Source organism: Oncorhynchus tshawytscha, linkage group LG25 (genome assembly GCF_018296145.1).
Source record: "Oncorhynchus tshawytscha isolate Ot180627B linkage group LG25, Otsh_v2.0, whole genome shotgun sequence".
Taxonomy (NCBI): Eukaryota; Metazoa; Chordata; class Actinopteri; order Salmoniformes; family Salmonidae; genus Oncorhynchus; species Oncorhynchus tshawytscha.
The window spans coordinates 39,477,285-39,500,065 of NC_056453.1; the positions used below are offsets into that span (position 1 = coordinate 39,477,285).

The window sequence follows — 22,781 nt, forward strand, 5'->3', positions numbered from 1 at the left end:
AGTAAAGAAACGTAAAGTATTAGTTCAGTACAGTAAAGAAACGTAAAGTATTAGTTCAGTACAGTAAAGAAACGTAAAGTATTAGTTCAGTAGAGTAAAGAAACGTAAAGTATTAGTTCAGTAGAGTAAAGAAACGTAAAGTATTAGTTCAGTACAGTAAAGAAACGTAAAGTATTAGTTCAGTACAGTAAAGAAACGTAAAGTATTAGTTCAGTACAGTAAAGAAACGTAAAGTATTAGTTAGTTCAGTAGAGTAAAGAAACGTAAAGTATTAGTTCAGTAGAGTAAAGAAACAAAGTATTAGTTCAGTACAGTAAAGAAACGTAAAGTATTAGTTCAGTACAGTAAAGAAACGTAAAGTATTAGTTCAGTAGAGTAAAGAAACATAAAGTATTAGTTCAGTACAGTAAAGAAACGTAAAGTATTAGTTCAGTACAGTAAAGAAACGTAAAGTATTAGTTCAGTACAGTAAAGAAACGTAAAGTATTAGTTCAGTACAGTAAAGAAATGTAAAGTATTAGTTCAGTACAGTAAAGAAACGTAAAGTATTAGTTCAGTACAGTAAAGAAACGTAAAGTATTAGTTCAGTACAGTAAAGAAACGTAAAGTATTAGTTCAGTAGTAAAGAAACGTAAAGTATTAGTTCAGTAAAGTAAAGAAACGTAAAGTATTAGTTCAGTACAGTAAAGAAACGTAAAGTATTAGTTCAGTACAGTAAAGAAACATAAAGTATTAGTTCAGTAGAGTAAAGAAACATAAAGTATTAGTTCAGTACAGTAAAGAAACGTAAAGTATTAGTTCAGTACAGTAAAGAAACGTAAAGTATTAGTTCAGTAGAGTAAAGAAACGTAAAGTATTAGTTCAGTACAGTAAAGAAACGTAAAGTATTAGTTCAGTAGAGTAAAGAAACGTAAAGTATTAGTTCAGTACAGTAAAGAAACGTAAAGTATTAGTTCAGTAGAGTAAAGAAACGTAAAGTATTAGTTCAGTAGAGTAAAGAAACAAAGTATTAGTTCAGTAGAGTAAAGAAACATAAAGTATTAGTTCAGTAGAGTAAAGAAACATAAAGTATTAGTTCAGTAGAGTAAAGAAACGTAAAGTATTAGTTCAGTACAGTAAAGAAACGTAAAGTATTAGTTCAGTACAGTAAAGAAACGTAAAGTATTAGTTCAGTACAGTAAAGAAACGTAAAGTATTAGTTCAGTAGAGTAAAGAAACGTAAAGTATTAGTTCAGTAGAGTAAAGAAACGTAAAGTATTAGTTCAGTACAGTAAAGAAACGTAAAGTATTAGTTCAGTACAGTAAAGAAACGTAAAGTATTAGTTCAGTACAGTAAAGAAACGTAAAGTATTAGTTCAGTACAGTAAAGAAACGTAAAGTATTAGTTCAGTAGAGTAAAGAAACGTAAAGTATTAGTTCAGTACAGTAAAGAAACGTAAAGTATTAGTTCAGTACAGTAAAGAAACGTAAAGTATTAGTTCAGTAGAGTAAAGAAACGTAAAGTATTAGTTCAGTAGAGTAAAAGTAAAGTATTAAAGTATTAGTTCAGTAGAGTAAAGAAACGTAAAGTATTAGTTCAGTACAGTAAAGAAACGTAAAGTATTAGTTCAGTACAGTAAAGAAACGTAAAGTATTAGTTCAGTACAGTAAAGAAACGTAAAGTATTAGTTCAGTACAGTAAAGAAACATAAAGTATTAGTTCAGTACAGTAAAGAAACGTAAAGTATTAGTTCAGTACAGTAAAGAAACGTAAAGTATTAGTTCAGTACAGTAAAGAAACGTAAAGTATTAGTTCAGTACAGTAAAGAAACGTAAAGTATTAGTTCAGTACAGTAAAGAAACGTAAAGTATTAGTTCAGTACAGTAAAGAAACGTAAAGTATTAGTTCAGTACAGTAAAGAAACGTAAAGTATTAGTTCAGTACAGTAAAGAAACGTAAAGTATTAGTTCAGTACAGTAAAGAAACGTAAAGTATTAGTTCAGTAGAGTAAAGAAACGTAAAGTATTAGTTCAGTAGAGTAAAGAAACGTAAAGTATTAGTTCAGTACAGTAAAGAAACGTAAAGTATTAGTTCAGTAGAGTAAAGAAACGTAAAGTATTAGTTCAGTAGAGTAAAGAAACGTAAAGTATTAGTTCAGTAGAGTAAAGAAACGTAAAGTATTAGTTCAGTAGAGTAAAGAAACAAAGTATTAGTTCAGTACAGTAAAGAAACGTAAAGTATTAGTTCAGTACAGTAAAGAAACGTAAAGTATTAGTTCAGTAGAGTAAAGAAACAAAGTATTAGTTCAGTACAGTAAAGAAACGTAAAGTATTAGTTCAGTACAGTAAAGAAACGTAAAGTATTAGTTCAGTAGAGTAAAGAAACGTAAAGTATTAGTTCAGTACAGTAAAGAAACGTAAAGTATTAGTTCAGTACAGTAAAGAAACGTAAAGTATTAGTTCAGTACAGTAAAGAAACAAAGTATTAGTTCAGTACAGTAAAGAAACGTAAAGTATTAGTTCAGTAGAGTAAAGAAACGTAAAGTATTAGTTCAGTACAGTAAAGAAACGTAAAGTATTAGTTTAGTAGAGTAAAGAAACGTAAAGTATTAGTTCAGTAGAGTAAAGAAACGTAAAGTATTAGTTCAGTACAGTAAAGAAACGTAAAGTATTAGTTCAGTCCAGTAAAGAAACGTAAAGTATTAGTTCAGTACAGTAAAGTAAAGAAAGAGTAAAGAAAAAGTATTAGTTCAGTACAGTAAAGAAACGTAAAGTATTAGTTCAGTACAGTAAAGAAACGTAAAGTATTAGTTCAGTAGAGTAAAGAAACGTAAAGTATTAGTTCAGTAGAGTAAAGAAACGTTCAGTAGAGTAAAGAAACGTAAAGTATTAGTTCAGTACAGTAAAGAAACGTAAAGTATTAGTTCAGTAGAGTAAAGAAACGTAAAGTATTAGTTCAGTACAGTAAAGAAACGTAAAGTATTAGTTCAGTACAGTAAAGAAACGTAAAGTATTAGTTCAGTAGAGTAAAGAAACGTAAAGTATTAGTTCAGTACAGTAAAGAAACGTAAAGTATTAGTTCAGTAGAGTAAAGAAACGTAAAGTATTAGTTCAGTACAGTAAAGAAACGTAAAGTATTAGTTCAGTACAGTAAAGAAACGTAAAGTATTAGTTCAGTAGAGTAAAGAAACAAAGTATTAGTTCAGTAGAGTAAAGAAACGTAAAGTATTAGTTCAGTACAGTAAAGAAACGTAAAGTATTAGTTCAGTAGAGTAAAGAAACAAAGTATTAGTTCAGTAGAGTAAAGAAACATAAAGTATTAGTTCAGTAGAGTACAGAAACGTAAAGTATTAGTTCAGTACAGTAAAGAAACGTAAAGTATTAGTTCAGTACAGTAAAGAAACGTAAAGTATTAGTTCAGTAGAGTACAGAAACGTAAAGTATTAGTTCAGTACAGTTAAGAAACGTAAAGTATTAGTTCAGTACAGTAAAGAAACGTAAAGTATTAGTTCAGTATAATGTGATGTATTGTACCCTTCTCTACTCTAATGTACTCTACTGAACGGTGTCATACTGTACTGTGATTTTCAAAGTTGTGAAACAATGGGCATGTGCGCGGATCACTTTTTGTCAAGTCGATGGTCACCGCCTTTCAAAGTGTGTTGTTGCCTTCTGGGGATAAAAACTGTCAGACTTGCGCCTACATGTCGACTTGTGATCAAAGTGATGTGATCAAAGGTCATGAAGTTCTGACTGCAGTCGACTGCCATTTTCTGCATTTTGATCTTCACCAACTTCATCCTGCAGCATCGCCTGCATTGTGGGAGGATCTATCGTCAACCAATCATTAGGCTGTTTTTATTTCACCCACAGGAACGTGACCAAAGACACGACTGAAACAGGAACCAAAACACCGCAATTTATGTGTTCAGTGGATATATATAAATGAATGTGATATTTGAGGCTCTCTCTCACTAATTGATTGTACAATGTACACACAGTATTTTTATAATTTCAGAGTGTTTTACATGGGGGTTCAATAAATGTTGATCTGAGTCTTGCTGTTGGAAAACCACATTAGTGCACGACTTTCGTCTGTCGCTCCTCCCCCTGACTTCAGAAGGACCTCCCCCGACTTCAGAAACACCTCCCCCGACTTCAGAAACACCTCCCCCTGACTTCAGAAGCACCTCCCCCCGACATCAGAAGCACCTCAGAAGCACCCCCCTGACTTCAGAAGCACCTCCCCCGACTTCAGAAGCACCTCCCCCGACTTCAGAAGCACCTCCCCCGACTTCAGAAGCACCTCCTTCTTCAGAAGCACCTCCCCCCAGAAGCACCGCCCCAGAACTTCAGAAGCACCTCCCCCGACTTCAGAAGCACCTCCCCCGACTTCAGAAGCACCTCCCCCTCAGAAGCACCCCCGACTTCAGAAGCACCTCCCCCTGACTTCAGAAGCACCTCAGAAGCACCTCCCCTGACTTCACCTACCCCCGACTTCAGAAGCACCTCCCCCGACTTCAGAAGCACCTACCCCCGACTTCAGAAGCACCCCCTGACTTCAGAAGCACCACCCCTGACTTCAGAAGCACCACCCCGACTTCAGAAGCACCCCCTGACTTCAGAAGCACTTCAGAAGCACCCCCTGACTTCAGAAGCACCCCCTGACTTCAGAAGCACCTCCCCCTGACTTCAGAAGCACCTCCCCCTGAGAGGTTACGGATTATAATGTGATTTAACACGTTGTTTCCCCTATCCATTATACTGGGAGGTACAGGTTTGCCTATACAAAACATTGCTGTATCATAAGAACAAAGTTAAAGTGAGAAACGGGGAAAGTATTGCATAGGCTGATTTTTAACAATGATTTGATAGGCAATGTGCTGGAGTTCAGTGGCATGGGGATGTAGGGATGTAGTCCGCCGTAAAAAAACAACGAAGAAGAAGAAGGCGAAGAAGAAGGCTAATCAGACTGCCTTGGGTGTATCTCAACAGTCCACATTCTATCATTTCTCATTTCCCACGAATCGAGAACAAAGATAGTATCGCCAATATAAGGTTAGTTCTCTGGCGACGTTTTGTATAGGCAAAACCTGTATCTCCCAGTACAATCTGTAGTTACCTCATCTGGTGATTTGACAACACGCGTAGGGTAATCTGAAAAGGTTCTGTTCCTTCCCACTCAGAACCAACACTAGACGGCAGCCAGCTACCGCATCATAGGAACAAAGTTAAAGTGAGAGATGGGGAAAGTTAGTATTGCATAGCCTGATTTTGAACAAGGATTCGACAGGCAATGTGCTGGAGTTCAGTGGCACTGCCCTCGTTAAGCCTATCAGAGCCTCCGGTCACTCCCCTCGTTAAGCCTATCAGAGCCTCCGGTCCAGGGCCGTTCTTTCACTGGAACACTTCAGAGGGAACACAGAGGACCTGGCACAAGTGGAACAGGGTAATCAGACAAAAAAATTACTAATAAAAAAAATAAAAATTGGGGATGTAGTCCGCCATGAAAACCCCAACGAAGAAGACAAAGTTAAATCAGACTGCCTTGGGTGTATTTCAACAGTCCACATCCTATCGTTTCTCGTATCTGCACTCATCCGATAACACAGTATAGATGACAGTCATATGTAATCAGCCACCGCAGGGGACTTGGTTTGTTGTTCCCATGTGTTTGTTGAAGTGAAATAGATTGGCGTTGGGCTAGTAGAAAACTGCGTTTGCAATATAGTGGTAATATTAATCAAGTTCTTAATAGATAGTAGCTAAAACATTTAATTTGTATGAAAACAAAAACCGCTATGTGCCAGGAGTGTACTGCATCCTCCAGGACATTCACCGGACAGTCATTTCCTGCTGTTAAGGCCGGTACGTACCTCCAAAACAAAAACCGCTATGTGCCAGGAGTGTACTGCATCCTCCAGGACATTCACCGGACAGTCATTTCCTGCTGTTAAGGCCGGTACGTACCTCCAAAACAAAAACCGCTATGTGCCAGGAGTGTACTGCATTTAAATTCTCCAGGACATTCACCGGACAGTCATTTCCTGCTGTTAAGGCCGGTACGTACCTCCAAAACAAAAACTGCTATGTGCCAGGAGTGTACTGCATTTAAATTCTCCAGGACATTCACCGGACAGTCATTTCCTGCTGTTAAGGCCGGTACGTACCTCCAAAACAAAAACCTGCATTGTTTTTGACCAGAAAACAATACATTAAAGGGATACTTTGTGATTTTTGGCAATAAGTCAGATGAACTCATGGATACCATGTTTATGTCTCTGTGTCCAGTATGAAGGAAGTAAAGAGGTAGTTTTGCGAGCCAATGCTAAATAGCGTTAGCACAATGACTGGTAGTCTATGGGTATCTGCTAGCATAACTCCCTTCATATTGGACTCAGAGACATCAATTTTATTTTGTTATCCACGAGTTCATCTGACTCTGAGGATGTATATAAAGGGCATTATTGACATGATAACGCTTGCAGAGCTGTCTAATGAGGAAATGAATGGACACTTTATGGGCAGAGACGATCTGTCATATTCATCGTCTCTTTTGCCCAGATACTGGTTCAAGTCCAGAGCATAGAAGGTCGTCGAATACCACTCCATCTGATCTGGACTAGCCTAGCCTTCACAAAAGAGGGGTCTAATTTGTAGTATACTTTTTTGCTTCTTTCTCTTCTGTGTGTTTTTACCTTTGACTCACCTTAGCTTGGTACGAGCCACAGCTGACTGCAGGTGCAACCTGGACTCGTTAGACGTAACATAGCAAATGTGAATCAAATCAAATCGTTTTTGACACGTGCGCCGAATACAACAGGTGTAGACCTTGCAGTGAAATGCTGAATACAACAGGTGTAGTAGACCTTGCAGTGAAATGCTGAATACAACAGGTGTAGACCTTGCAGTGAAATGCTGAATACAACAGGTGTAGACCTTGCAGTGAAATGCCGAATACAACAGGTGTAGACCTTGCAGTGAAATGCTGAATACAACAGGTGTAGACCTTGCAGTGAAATGCTGAATACAACAGGGTATTAGACCTTGCAGTGAAATGCGAATACAAGCAGGTGTAACCAACAATGCAGTTTTAAGAAAATACCTTTAAAAAACAAAAGAATAAGAAATAATTAAAGTGCAGCAGTAAAACAACAGGTAGAGAGGCTATTGCAGTGAAATGCCGAATACAGAGTCAGGTGTGGAGACTATTGCAGGAAATGCTGAATACAGAGTCAGGTGTAGACTATTACAGTGAAATGCTGAATACAACAGGTGTGTAGACTATTACAGTGAAATGCTGAATACAGAGTCAATGTGGAGGCTTGCAGTGAAATGTACAGAGTCACATGTGGAGGTATACAGGGGTACCGGTACAGTGAAATGCTGAATACAACAGGGGTATTAGAGTCAATGTGGAGGCTATAACAGGGGGACCGGTACATGCTGAATACAACAGGGGGTGCCGGTACAGAGTCAATGTGGAGGCTATACAACAGGGGGTAGTACAGAGTCAATGTGAAGGCTGAATACAACAGGGTATTAGACCTTACAGTGAAATGCTGAATATAACAGGTGTATTACCGGTACAGAGTCAATGTGGAATATAACAGGGGTATTGCCGGTACAGTGAAATGTGGAGTGCTATATACAGTGGGAATACAACAGGTGTAGTAGACCTTACAGTGAAATGCTGAATACTATAACAGGTGTAGTAGACCTTACAGAAATGCTGGAATACAACAGGGGTGCAGTGAAAGAATACAAGGTGGAGGCTATATACAGTGAAATGCTGAATACAGAGTCAATGTGGAGGCTATATACAGGGGTGCCGGTACAGAGTCAATGTGGAGACCTTGCAGTGAAATGTACAGAGTCAAGGTGTGGTAGACCTTGCAGTGAAATGCTGAATACAGAGTCAATGTGGAGGCTATATACAGACCTACAGAGTGAAATGTGGAATATAACAGGGAGTACCGGTACAGAGTCAATGTGGAGGCTATATACAGGGGGTGACAGGTGTACAGAGTCAATGTGGAGGCTATACAACAGGGGTATTAGGTACAGAGTCAATGTGGAGGCTATATACAGGTGTATTAGTACAGAGTCAATGTGAGGCTATATACAGGGGTATTAGTACAGAGTCAATGTGGAGGCTATACAGGGGTATTAGACCGGTACAGTCAATGTGGAGGCTATATACAGGGGTACCGGTACAGAGTCAATGTGGAGGCTATATACAGGGGGTGCCGGTACAGTCAATGAAATGCTATATACAGGGGTGCCAGTACAGAGTCAATGTGGAGGCTATATACAGGGGTGAAATACAGAGTCAATGTGGTGCTATATACAGGGGGACCGGTACAGTGAAATGGAGGCTATAACAGGTGGGACCTTGCAGAGTCAATGTGCTTTATATACAAGGGGTACCGGTACAGAGTCAATGCAGTTTATAAGAAAATACCGGTACAGAGTCAATGTGGAGGCTATATAAGGGGTAGCAGTAAAACAGAGTCAATGTGGAGGCTATATACAGGGGGTACCGGTACAGAGTCAATGTGGAGGCTATATACAGGGGTACCGGTACAGAGTCAATGTGGAGGCTATATACAGGGGTACCGGTACAGAGTCAATGTGGAGGCTATATACAGGGGGTACCGGTACAGAGTCAATGTGGAGGCTATATACAGGGGTACCGGTACAGAGTCAATGTGGAGGCTATATACAGGGGGTACCGGTACAGAGTCAATGTGGAGGCTATATACAGGGGGTGCCGGTACAGAGTCAATGTGGAGGCTATATACAGGGGGTGCCGGTACAGAGTCAATGTGGAGGCTATATACAGGGGTGCCGGTACAGAGTCAATGTGGAGGCTATATACAGGGGGTGCCGGTACAGAGTCAATGTGGAGGCTATATACAGGGGGTGCCGGTACAGAGTCAATGTGGAGGCTATATACAGGGGGTGCCGGTACAGAGTCAATGTGGAGGCTATATACAGGGGTGCCGGTACAGAGTCAATGTGGAGGCTATATACAGGGGTACCGGTACAGAGTCAATGTGGAGGCTATATACAGGGGTACCGGTACAGAGTCAATGTGGAGGCTATATACAGGGGGTACCGGTACAGAGTCAATGTGGAGGCTATATACAGGGGTACCGGTACAGAGTCAATGTGGAGGCTATATACAGGGGGTACCGGTACAGAGTCAATGTGGAGGCTATATACAGGGGTACCGGTACAGAGTCAATGTGGAGGCTATATACAGGGGGGTACCGGTACAGAGTCAATGTGGAGGCTATATACAGGGGGTACCGGTACAGAGTCAATGTGGAGGCTATATACAGGGGTACCGGTACAGAGTCAATGTGGAGGCTATATACAGGGGTACCGGTACAGAGTCAATGTGGAGGCTATATACAGGGGTGCCGGTACAGAGTCAATGTGGAGGCTATATACAGGGGGTGCCGGTACAGAGTCAATGTGGAGGCTATATACAGGGGTGCCGGTACAGAGTCAATGTGGAGGCTATATACAGGGGGTGCCGGTACAGAGTCAATGTGGAGGCTATATACAGGGGTGCCGGTACAGAGTCAATGTGGAGGCTATATACAGGGGTGCCGGCACAGAGTCAATGTGGAGGCTATATACAGGGGGTACCGGTACAGAGTCAATGTGGAGGCTATATACAGGGGGTACCGGTACAGAGTCAATGTGGAGGCTATATACAGGGGGTACCGGTACAGAGTCAATGTGGAGGCTATATACAGGGGGTACCGGTACAGAGTCAATGTGGAGGCTATATACAGGGGGTACCGGTACAGAGTCAATGTGGAGGCTATATACAGGGGGTACCGGTACAGAGTCAATGTGGAGGCTATATACAGGGGGTACCGGTACAGAGTCAATGTGGAGGCTATATACAGGGGTACCGGTACAGAGTCAATGTGGAGGCTATATACAGGGGGTACCGGTACAGAGTCAATGTGGAGGCTATATACAGGGGGTGCCGGTACAGAGTCAATGTGGAGGCTATATACAGGGGGTGCCGGTACAGAGTCAATGTGGAGGCTATATACAGGGGTACCGGTACAGAGTCAATGTGGAGGCTATATACAGGGGGGTACCGGTACAGAGTCAATGTGGAGGCTATATACAGGGGGTACCGGTACAGAGTCAATGTGGAGGCTATATACAGGGGGTTACCGGTACAGAGTCAATGTGGAGGCTATATACAGGGGGTACCGGTACAGAGTCAATGTGGAGGCTATATACAGGGGGTACCGGTACAGAGTCAATGTGGAGGCTATATACAGGGGGTACCGGTACAGAGTCAATGTGGAGGCTATATACAGGGGGTACCGGTACAGAGTCAATGTGGAGGCTATATACAGGGGGTACCGGTACAGAGTCAATGTGGAGGCTATATACAGGGGGTACCGGTACAGAGTCAATGTGGAGGCTATATACAGGGGTACCGGTACAGAGTCAATGTGGAGGCTATATACAGGGGGTACCGGTACAGAGTCAATGTGGAGGCTATATACAGGGTTACCGGTACAGAGTCAATGTGGAGGCTATATACAGGGGCACCGGTACAGAGTCAATGTGGAGGCTATATACAGGGGGTACCGGTACAGAGTCAATGTGGAGGCTATATACAGGGGGTACCGGTACAGAGTCAATGTGGAGGCTATATACAGGGGGTACCGGTACAGAGTCAATGTGGAGACTATATACAGGGGCACCGGTACAGAGTCAATGTGGAGGCTATATACAGGGGGTACCGGTACAGAGTCAATGTGGAGGCTATATACAGGGGGTACCGGTACAGAGTCAATGTGGAGGCTATATACAGGGGGTACCGGTAGAGAGTCAATGTGGAGGCTATATACAGGGGGTACCGGTAGAGAGTCAATGTGGAGGCTATATACAGGGGGTACCGGTACAGAGTCAATGTGGAGGGTATATACAGGGGGTACCGGTACAGAGTCAATGTGCGGGGGCACCTGTTAGTTGAGGTAGCATGTACATGTAGGTAGTTATTGAAGTGACTATGCATAGATAATAACAGAGAGTAGCAGCAGTGTGGGCGGGGGAGGGCAATGCAAATAGTCTGGGTAGCCATTTGATTAGCTGTTCAGCAGTCTTATGGCTTGGGGGTAGAAGATGTTTAGAGGCCTCTTGGACCTAGACTTGGTGCTCCAGTACCGCTTGCCATGCGGTAGCAGAGAGAAAAGTCTATGACTAGGGTGGCTGGAATCTTTGACAATTTTTAGGGCCTTCCTCTGACACCGCCTGGTATAGAGGTCCTGGATGGAAGGAAGCTTGGCCCCGGTGATGTACTGGGCCGTACACACTGCCCTCTGTAGTGCCTTGCGGTCGGAGGCGAGCAGTTGCCATATCAGGCAGTGATGCAACCTGTCAGGATGCTCTCGATGGTGCAGCTGTAAAACATTTTGAGGATCTGAGGATCCATGCCAAATCTTTTCAGTCTCCTGAGGGGGAATAGGTTTTGTCGTGCCCTCTTCACAACTGTCTTGGTGTGCTTGGACAATGTTAGTTTGTTGGTGATGTGGACACCAAGGAACTTGAAGCTCTCAACCTGCTCCACTACAGCCCCATCGATGAGAATGGGGGCGTGCTCAGTCCTCCTTTTCCTGTAGTCCACGGTCATCTCCTTTGTCTTGATCACGTTGAAGGAGAGGTCTCTGATCTCCTCCCTATAGGCTGCCTCATTAATATCGGTGGTCAGGCCTACCACTGTTGTGTCATTAGCAAATTAATGGTGTTGGAGTCGTGCCTAGCCATGCAGTCATGAGTGAACAGGGAGTACAGGAGGGGGCTGAGCACGCACCCCTGAGGGGCCACTGTGTTGAGGATCAGCGTGGCGGATGTGTTGTTACCTACTCTTACCACCTGGGGGCGGCCCGTCAGGAAGTCCAGGATCCAGGGAGGTGTTTAGTCCCAGGGTCCTTAGTTTATTGATGAGATTTGAGGGCACAATTGTGTTGAACGCTAAGCTGTAGTCAATGAATAGCATTCTCACATAGGTGTTCCTTTGGTCCAGGTGGGAAAGGACAGTGTGAAGTGCAATAGAGACTGCATAATCTGTGGCTCTGTTGGGGCGGTAATGGAGTGGGTCTACGGTTTCTGGAATGATGGTGTTAATATGAGCCATGACCAGCCTTTCAAAGCACTTCCTGGTCGGTAGTCATTTAGGCAGGTTACCTTAGTGTTCTTGGGCACAGGCACTATGGTGGTCTGCTTAAAACATGTTGGTATTACAGACACAGACAGGGAGAGGTTGAAGATGTCAGTGAAGACACTTGCTAGTTGGTCAGCGCATGCTCGCAGTACACGCCCTGGTAATCCGTCTGGCCCTGCTGCCTTGTGAATGTTGACCTGTCTAAAGGTCTTACTCACATTGGCTGCGGAGAGCATGATCACACATTCTTCCAGTACAGCTGGTGCTCTCATGCATGTTTCAGTGTTATTTGCCTCGAAGCGAGCATAGAAGTAATTTAGCTCATCCGGTAGGCTCGTTTCACTGGGCAGCTCTTGGCTGTGCTTCCCTTTGTAGACTGTAATGGTTTGCAAGCCCTGCTACATCCGATGAGCATCAGAGCCGGTGTAGTACTGTTCGATCTTAGTCCTGTATTGACGATTTGCCTGTTTGATGGTTCGTCGGAGGGCATAGCGGGATTTCTTATAAGCTTCCAGGTTAGAGTCCCGCACCTTGAAAGCGGCAGCTTTAGCCTGTAGCTCAGTGCGGATGCTGCCTGTAATCTGTGGTTTCTGGTTGGGGTATGTAGGTACGGTCACTGTGGTGACGTCGTCATCGATGCACTTATTGATAAAGCCAGTGACAGATGTGGTGCACTCCTCAATGCTATTGGAAGAATCCCGGAACATATTCCAGTCTGTGCTAGCTAAACAGTCCTGTAGTTTAGCATCTGCTTCATCTGACCACTTTTTTATTGATCTAGTCACTGGTGCCTCCTGCTTTAATGTAAACAGGAATCAGGAGGGTGGAATTATAGTCAGATTTGAGTTACTGTACTTTTACTGCAGTTTCAAAACAGCAATCTTTTTTTGTAAGGGAACATTTACTGTGAACTCATCATTTGTTGTATGTATGTATGTTTGACTGTATGTTTGTTTTACTCCATGTGTTATGTTATTGGCTTGTTTATTCCATGTGTAACTCTGTGTCTTTGTATGTGTCGAACTGCTTTGCTTTATCTTGGCTAGGTCGCAATTGTAAATGAGAACTTGTTCTCAACTTGCCTACCTGGTTAAATAAAGGTGAAATAAATCAAATAAATACAATTTGGATAAATTACACTCATAACATGCATACAAATGGTAGAAAATAAGACAAATTCAACTGTCAAAGTAGTTAATTGCCAAAGTCAAGCTAGCGAAATGACCCGTCTGATTACCTGCACCCGACCTGCTTTGGTTTGTCCTATATCTCCCTCGCGGACGCATCCTCGGTCGGGATCATCCTGAGTGTTCGTGTGAAACGTGGATACAGAATAAAAGGCTACTAATATGGAAAATATATTTAGCAAAAACGATTAAAAAATAACAATGACACCTAGAATGATCATTGGCTGGGGCGGGACAATCAACAAGAGATCGCTTCCCTATACGTCTTCTTCACATCGGTCATGGACAGCGGCCATCTTTGTTGTGGCAGAAAACTTGCAATAATGTACCACAAGGTGTCGCTAACATTTGTGGAGCAATGGACATAATTTATGACCAACATGCATGACTGATTGTTAAGCAGGCTCATGAGTTACTTACAAAGTAGTGATTTAACTACACCACATACGTTTATCTAATACCTCCCCATAAAGTTCCCATAAGTAAAACTACAAATCAGAGGAGGTTGATGTTCCTGTAAGTAAAACTACAAATCAGAGGGGGTTGATGTTCCTGAAAGTAAAACTACAAATCAGAGGGGGTTGATGTTCCTGTAAGTAAAACTACAAATCAGAGAGGGTTGATGTTTCTGTAAGTAAAACTACAAATCAGAGGGTGTTGATGTTCCTGTAAGTAAAACTACAAATCAGAGGGGGTTGATGTTCCTGTAAGTAAAACTACAAATCAGGGGATTGATGTTCCTGGAAGTTGAGGGTTGATGTTCCTGTAAGTAAAACTACAAAAGGGGGTTGATGTTCCTAAAACTACAAATCAGAGGGGGTTGATGTTCCTGTAAGTAAAACTACAAATCAGAGGGGGTTGATGTTCCTGTAAGTAAAACTAAAACTACAAATCAGAGGGTGTTGATGTTCCTGTAAGTAAAACTACAAATCAGAGGGGGTTGATGTTCCTGTAAGTAAAACTACAAATCAGAGGGGATTGATGTTCCTGGAAGTAAAACTACAAATCAGAGAGGGTTGATGTTCCTGTAAGTAAAACTACAAAGAGGGGGTTGATGTTCCTGTAAGTAAAACTACAAATCAGAGGGGGTTGATGTTCCTGTGTGTACTTTATTTATTATTAAGAACACATTTTTATTTTATAACGACGGCCAAAACCTCCCCTAACCCGGACGACTCTGGGCCAATTCTGCACCGCCCTATAGGACTCCCAATTACAGCCAGTTGTGATACACTGAGATGCAATGCCTTAGACCGCTGCACCACTCGGGGGCCTTACTCTTTGACACCAAACATCTAAGTAAAATTAAAGATGTCAGATTCCAAAAAGATGAGTAGTGTAGAATGCACCTCATGCTGTACATCCAAAATAACTCAAAAACACACGTCATTTTTGAAATGTTATAAATGTATTTGCACAAAAACATGAACACATGACCTTGATGTTCTATATTTACAACCATCAATGTTATACAGGCAACATGTTTGTATAATACAAGTCAGAAACAACATTTCAATGTTATTGTATAAAGTCTCGGGATAATATGCAAAACATCAAAGCAGATATAAGGGATTTGCTTTGAGTCAGTAGAGCTACAGTGGAAAAACTTACCTTATCTACAAATGATGCTACTTCTCTCCTGAAATGGTATCACAATGGGAAAACTCGTCAAAGGTAAGCAATGTCCCAAAAGATTTCTATTCAGTATTAGTTGCTAGTAAAACTCCAGATATACAACGGCATTCAGAATAATGCAAACATATGTTCAGATCTTAAGAGTCGACGTTCTTCTTTATGATTCCTCTTGGTTAGTCATTGTCTGTCAGAGAAAACACACAAAACAAAAAAACAACATTAGGTATAACATCCTGATCCAATAAATTGCAAACCATTCTTGTCCATTTCCTGGAAGGACTTTCCACGTTGCATCCCGATTCTCCACCCTTCTCCCGAAGTGTGTCAGGGCGCTTTTCAAGGGCACCCTTCTGAAATGAAATTCTGAGACTAGGCATTAGAAAAGTTACCTGTTTAAGAAACTGCCTTCCGAAATAGTTAGTAGCCATGTTCTTCAAGTTCGTCCGACTGCCCACTTTACAGCGAACATAGCCATACAGGTTAGCTCCCTGTAGCACCACGCCCATGATCACCACGGCCTGGGTGGAGGAGAGGGAGACGTTGACAACAGGGACACACCACTTTCCACACGGATCAACCTCATTGTGAGAGAGTATGGCGCTGGCGATACCAAGCTCGTTGGGGTACAATTCCCGTAGGCAAAAAATAAATCATGCACTCAATGTACTGTAAGCCACTTTGGGTAGAAGTGTCTGCTAAGTGGTATATACAGTATTTATATTAAAACTAACCAGCCACTTAATCCTGAAGGAGAAGAGGGTGCTGAAGACGAAGAAGACCCAGATGATAGGACACACGACTAGACCCAGCCAGAAGATCCTCGACTCGGAGTCTGACACCAGCTGCTTTGAATTCCCCTGAGGAAGATAGGCATTTCACAGATGTGAGAATAACCTACTAGCTTATTGACCAAGTTAGAATTTGGCAATATAAACTTTGAGGGTCAATTCTATAATTGAGGGTTATAATGCTTTGAATCAAATCAAACTTTGTCACATGCGCCGAATACAACAAGTGTAGAATTTACCGTGAAATGCTTTACTTACAAGCCCTTAACCAACAGAGTTAAGAGTTAAGAAAATATTTCCCAAATAGACTAAAATAAAAAAGTGCATCTAAAAGAATGTAGGTGGAGTCAGATATAACTAATAGGCGTTTGTTATGGAGTAAATAAATTTGAAATCAATCACTTTTGAAAAGCACCCCTTTTGATTTGAACAAAACCTTCCATACATATTTGCCCATTATAGAAGTGCTCAGAGAGTGACTTATTGGACCTGAATACCAAAACATTCAGGAGATAACAGGTGCTCAGTTGACCCATTTGACATACCCCAACATACCATGATACACCCATGTCTTCATCACCGGAAAAGATAAACAGTTTAGATTTATAAATCATGCAAAAGCTGACAAACGGGGTTGTCAAACTATTTAATAATTTATGGATATGTTTTATATTTAAAAAAATAAGTTTACAATTTTTTCATATTCAAATATATTTGTACCTTAGATCATATTATACAGCAGATAAAACAGTTTTTTAAAACTCAATCAGGGTCTCGACTTACTGTTGAGAGTAAGAATAGTAGAATGCGCAAGATGCAATTTAGATATTTGGTTGTTCATCAGCAGTTTCCCTCTTGCTATGTCAGACACAGACAGTCAGTCAATTAGACCTTGTCAGCTGACATTTTTGAGATTGGTAAATTAGTCTAGCCAGCTGTCTAAACTTGTAGTAATCATGGTCGAATTGCCAACCAGAAGGGCCCCCATTGATTTTGTTAGTCACACTCACTCAGATATATTTAAAAAATTGCAAACATTTCTTCCCACACTACATTTAAAATGGCATGAAATTAGTTATAAAATTGCAAAGTATTCTATCCACCCTATGGCGAAATGTGTAGAAGTTCAGCACACTTGTTTTAAAACTGCAGCATTATCTCTACGCCCCATGTCAAAATGTGTAGAAGTTCAGCACACTTGTTTTAAAACTGTAGCAGTATCTCTATGCCTCATGTCAAAATGTGTAGAAGTTCAGCACACTTGTTTTAAAACTGTAGCATTATCTCTATGCCTCATGTCAAAATGTGTAGAAGTTCAGCACACTTGTTTTAAAACTGCAGCATTATCTTTACGCCCCATGTCAAAATGTGTAGAATTGCAGGAAATAAATTCATTTTTCCCCCGTTCTCTCTCCACTCTCAAGGGGGAGATTCAAGAGCATGTGTGGGTATGGGTATGCCTCTGCAGACTAATGAGGCCCCCACCCCGATGAAAGTTCCCCATCCCTGATCTAAGGTTTTTGTGTTGTTTCCGCCATCGGTTGAGACACAACATGCTATTGAATGCAGTGTGGTGTCATGTTTTGGTTGGTAAATGTACAAAAATGGGAATAAAATTGAAAATGTCAACTTTCAAATGGTACCACAAAGATAGTTGGAGGTCCACACATCAGAGAATGTTGACGGTCCACACATCAGAGAATGTTGACGGTCCACACATCAGAGAATGTTGACTTCAGTGGGAATATCTTATCTTATATTATACTCTCAATACTCCAAAGGAAACCTATTGAAATCATAGAACTACAGATAATAGAATAGACATGACCATTTAAGTTCACATTCGACAGTGGATGGACTGGCAGTGATCTTTGTGGTAGTAATTAGAAGTTATCAATTCTATTCAATTTCAATGGTGTACCAGCTGAATTGCAGTTGTCTGGAGGGATAGGTCCATTCTATATCTATAATTGAAATGACACCCACCCTGTACTCAAGAGCATGTTGTTTCTCAACAGACGGCAGCCACCACACAAAAACCTCAGATTCTGTGAAATAGAGTCGAAATTACAACATATGTGAATCTGAAAAAAAATATTCACACATTTTTAAAATCATTGAGGTTAAAGGTTTAAAAATTATAATTTTTTTTATTAAAAAACATTTTTTTCAAGAAATAATAAAATATAGTTTGATAAAAAATGTTTGCAAGCTTTTTACATGATTATAAATCTAAACTGTTTATCTTTTCCAGTGACGAAGACATGGATGTGTCATGGTATGTTGGGGTATGTCAAATGGGTCAACTGAGCACCTGTTATCTCCTGAATGTTTTGGTATTCAGGTCCAAAATGTCACTCATTTTCTAACCGCTTCTACCATGGACCAAACATGTACGGAAAGTGTTGTTTAAATCAAAAGGGATGCTGTCAACAAAAAAAAAGTGATTGAATTCAAATGGATTTTACCCTACGACATAAAAATCCAGAGTCGATACTGGTTCTATGGAACTAGGTTTGACCCTAAAGACGAAGGTATTTCAGTAGAGGGTAGTAGTTTGTTGGGTAGTTAGTTACTGCCTACCCAGAAGGACTGGGATGTGTGTGTGATCTACCTTTCTGGACTCAAAAACCCAGTGGCTTTTTCCATCGTCATCCACCTGGTTCCACCACCTCAGGCCTACCATCAACCGGCCTGTGATATTCTGAAATATAGTATTTGGTGTTAATACATAATTAGGCTACTTACTTAAAGCAAAAGAAAAAAAGAGGTTTGACAATATTTACACTTGTTCTATTCATATTCTATTGATGTTCAAACAATATTCTATTGATGTTCAAACAATATTCTATTGATGTTCAAACAATATTCTATTGATGTTCAAACAATATTCTATTGATGTTCAATGAATATTCTATTGATATTCTATTGATGTTCAATCAATATTCTATTGATATTATATGGCTGTTCAATCAATATTCTATTGATATTATATGGCTGTTCAATCAATATTCTATTGATGTTCTATTGATTTTATATTGCTGTTCTATTGCTGTTACTGATCTATTAGTATTATATTATTATTATAATTATAATTATTATTAACTGTTCAGGGTCTACCTTAACGGTCCAGAAGTCAGCTGACAGGAAAAGGATGATGGTGACCATGCAGGCGATGAAGCTACTGCTGAGGAGCTCACAGAGCAGGTACACCAGGATGGCACTCATTCTGAAGAATAGGTGGAAGAAGGAGGCCACTGGATGCCTAGAAAACATGGTAAAAGCATGAACGTTTCTCAGCCAATGCAGTAGGTTGAATTGATCTGTCGCTTTTATCCAGGGCTGAGAGCCATTGCATTATACCGTCTTGTGGCTGAACCAACTTACTTGATTTTAGTCTTCTTTGACTTTCCTCTGCCTGTATCCTCCTCGGCATCAAACAGGGAGACGTCATCATCGTTGTCATCCTAGAGACATATGAAAGAGGACATTCATCACTCCAAACATGTGATGTAAAATGCTATAATCTGCATACTTCATCCATTGCATACTAAAACAATGATCCCCGTTAAAAAAAAAGCTAACGTTAGCTAGCTAGACAGCCAATACCTGGATTGTTACATTCCCAGTGTGCGATAGGCACTTAGCTATCAACTTCACTAACCTCACTAGTTAGATACTGATTTGTTAGTGTTCGTGATTTGTTAGGTGGCTATTGTCATAAAATAACCAGTTTGTTAAATAGGCCTAACATGTAAACAAATTCTAGCTAAACGATTATGTTAGCATGCAAGCTATCTTCTCTGGATGAGAGGTAACGTTATATTTTCTCCATACGTCCCAGGACGATGCAATATTACGATGTGATTTCTTAGTAACATGTTTACCATACCAAATAGCCAAACTTGATCAAATCATTAAATCATATGATGAAAAAAAGCGACAACTGACGACTTACCAGTCTCATCATTGTGAAAACTGCAGACGGAACTACACTTCCGGGTTACGCACTAGGTCAAAGTGTATGACACTGACAAATCAAGAGTCAATGAAGATTATTTCCACGTTCAAAACAACTGGGATCTCGGAAATCTCTAACTTCCCGACTTCGGGGGGCGTTCAAGACAAAAAAATAAAAAGAGCTCCGAGTGAATAATCGTTTATCAGTCAAGCAACTCGGAATTCCTAATCGGGAACTGGGGCTTCTTTAATTTGTATTTTTTTCCAAATTGTACAAACATATACGTAAGTGGAATTATACATTCAAAATGGATATTTAGCAAAGAACATAAGCAAACACACAGGTTTAAGAATAAAAAACGAGAATAAAAAGTAACAGGTATTTTACTCTATACTGCACTTTCAACAATAGATATGGTATGTAATAGTGGCATATAGATGTTAGTTGGTGGTATGTAATAGTGGTATATAGATGTTAGTTGGTGGTATGTAATAGTGGCATATAGATGTTAGTTGGTGGTATGTAATAGTGGTATATAGATGTTAGTTGGTGGTATGTAATAGTGGTATATAGATGTTAGTTGGTGGTATGTAATAGTGGTATAGAGATGGTGGTATGTAATAGTGGTATATAGATGGTGGTATGTAATAGTGATATATAGTTGGTGGTATGTAATAGTGGTATATAGATGTTAGTTGGTGGTATGTAATAGTGGTATATAGATGTTAGTTGGTGGTATGTAATAGTGGTATAGAGATGGTGGTATGTAATAGTGGTATATAGATATTAGTTGGTGGTATGTAATAGTGGTATATATATATTAGTTGGTGGTATGTAATAGTGGTATATAGATGGTGGTATGTAATAGTGATATATAGATGGTGGTATGTAATAGTGGTATATAGATATTAGTTGGTGGTATGTAATAGTGGTATATATATATTAGTTGGTGGTATGTAATAGTGATATATAGATGGTGGTATGTAATAGTGGTATATAGATATTAGTTGGTGGTATGTAATAGTGGCATATAGATGTTAGTTGGTGGTATGTAATAGAGGTATATAGATATTAGTTGGTGGTATGTAATAGTGGTATATAGATGGTGGTATGTAATAGTGGTATATAGATATTAGTTGGTGGTATGTAATAGTGGTATATATATATTAGTTGGTGGTATGTAATAGTGGTATATAGATGGTGGTATGTAATAGTGATATATAGATGGTGGTATGTATTGGTGGTATATAGATGTTAGTTGGTGGTATGTAATAGAGGTATATAGATATTAGTTGGTGGTATGTAATAGTGGTATATAGATATTAGTTGGTGGTATGTAATAGTGGTATATAGATATTAGTTGGTGGTATGTAATAGTGGTATATAGATATTAGTTGGTGGTATGTAATAGTGGTATATATATATATATTAGTTGGTGGTATGTAATAGTGGTATATAGATATTAGTTGGTGGTATGTAATAGTGGTATATAGATGGTGGTATGTAATAGTGGTATATAGATATTAGTTGGTGGTATATAGATATTAGTTGGTGGTATGTAATAGTGGTATATAGATGTTAGTTGGTGGTATGTAATAGTGGTATATAGATGTTAGTTGGTGGTATATAATAGTGGTATATAGATATTAGTTGGTGGTATGTAATAGTGGTATATAGATGGTGGTATGTAACAGTGGTATATAGATATTAGTTGGTGGTATATATATATTAGTTGGTGGTATGTAATAGTGGTATATAGATGTTAGTTGGTGGTATGTAATAGTGGTATATAGATGGTGGTATGTAATAGTGATATATAGATATTAGTTGGTGGTATGTAATAGTGGTATATAGATGTTAGTTGGTGGTATGTAATAGTGGTATTTAGATGGTGGTATGTAATAGTGATATATAGATATTAGTTGGTGGTATGTAATAGTGGTATATAGATGTTAGTTGGTGGTATGTAATAGTGTTATATAGATGTTAGTTGGTGGTATGTAATAGTGGTATATATATATATTAGTTGGTGGTATGTAATAGTGGTATATAGATGGTGGTATGTAATAGTGGTATATATATATTAGTTGGTGGTATGTAATAGTGGTATATAGATGTTAGTTGGTGGTATGTAATAGTGGTATATAGATGTTAGTTGGTGGTATGTAATAGTGATATATAGATGGTGGTATGTAATAGTGGTATATATATATTAGTTGGTGGTATGTAATAGTGGTATATAGATATTAGTTGGTGGTATGTAATAATGGTATATAGATGTTAGTTGGTGGTATGTAATAGTGGTATATAGATGTTAGTTGGTGGTATGTAATAGTGGTATATAGATGTTAGTTGGTGGTATGTAATATTGGCATATAGATGTTAGTTGGTGGTATGTAATAGTGGCATATAGATGTTAGTTGGTGGTATGTAATAGTGGTATATAGATGTTAGTTGGTGGTATGTAATAGTGATATATAGATGGTGGTATGTAATAGTGGTATATATATATTAGTTGGTGGTATGTAATAGTGGTATATAGATATTAGTTGATGGTATGTAATAGTGGTATATAGATGTTAGTTGGTGGTATGTAATAGTGGTATATAGATGTTAGTTGGTGGTATGTAATAGTGGTATATAGATGTTAGTTGGTGGTATGTAATAGTGGCATATAGATGTTAGTTGGTGGTATGTAATAGTGGCATATAGATGTTAGTTGGTGGTATGTAATAGTGGTATATAGATGTTAGTTGGTGGTATGTAATAGTGATATATAGATGGTGGTATGTAATAGTGGTATATATATATATTAGTTGGTGGTATGTAATAGTGGTATATAGATATTAGTTGGTGGTATGTAATAGTGGTATATAGATGTTAGTTGGTGGTATGTAATAGTGATATATGGATGGTGGTATGTAATAGTGGTATATAGATGTTAGTTGGTGGTATGTAATAGTGGTATAGAGATGGTGGTATGTAATAGTGATATATAGATGGTGGTATGTAATAGTGGTATA

The 22,781-nt window shown here is 39.6% G+C and overlaps 1 protein-coding gene across 1 annotated transcript; it reads right to left on the minus strand.

Annotated features, from left to right (window-relative positions):
- Positions 1 to 14,760: 14,760 nt before the first annotated feature.
- On the minus strand, positions 14,761 to 19,854 carry tvp23b (trans-golgi network vesicle protein 23 homolog B (S. cerevisiae)). Its single transcript, XM_024388382.2, has 7 exons — positions 19,756 to 19,854; positions 19,185 to 19,264; positions 18,918 to 19,062; positions 18,412 to 18,501; positions 15,741 to 15,866; positions 15,399 to 15,527; positions 14,761 to 15,193 (listed from the first exon to the last, which is right to left on the minus strand). Exons 1-7 carry the CDS (start codon positions 19,765 to 19,767, stop codon positions 15,167 to 15,169), a joined length of 609 nt encoding a protein of 202 aa, XP_024244150.1. The 5' UTR covers positions 19,768 to 19,854; the 3' UTR covers positions 14,761 to 15,166.
- Positions 19,855 to 22,781: the final 2,927 nt, after the last annotated feature.

Excerpts from the sequence above, each read along its gene's own strand:
- tvp23b (XM_024388382.2), bottom strand. Across the intron at positions 18,502-18,917 it reads CTGACTTCTGGACCGTTAAG|AATATCACAGGCCGGTTGAT; the intron begins GTAGACCCTGAA and ends ACTATATTTCAG. Across the intron at positions 15,194-15,398 it reads GAAGGCAGTTTCTTAAACAG|ACAATGACTAACCAAGAGGA; the intron begins GTAACTTTTCTA and ends TTTCTCTGACAG.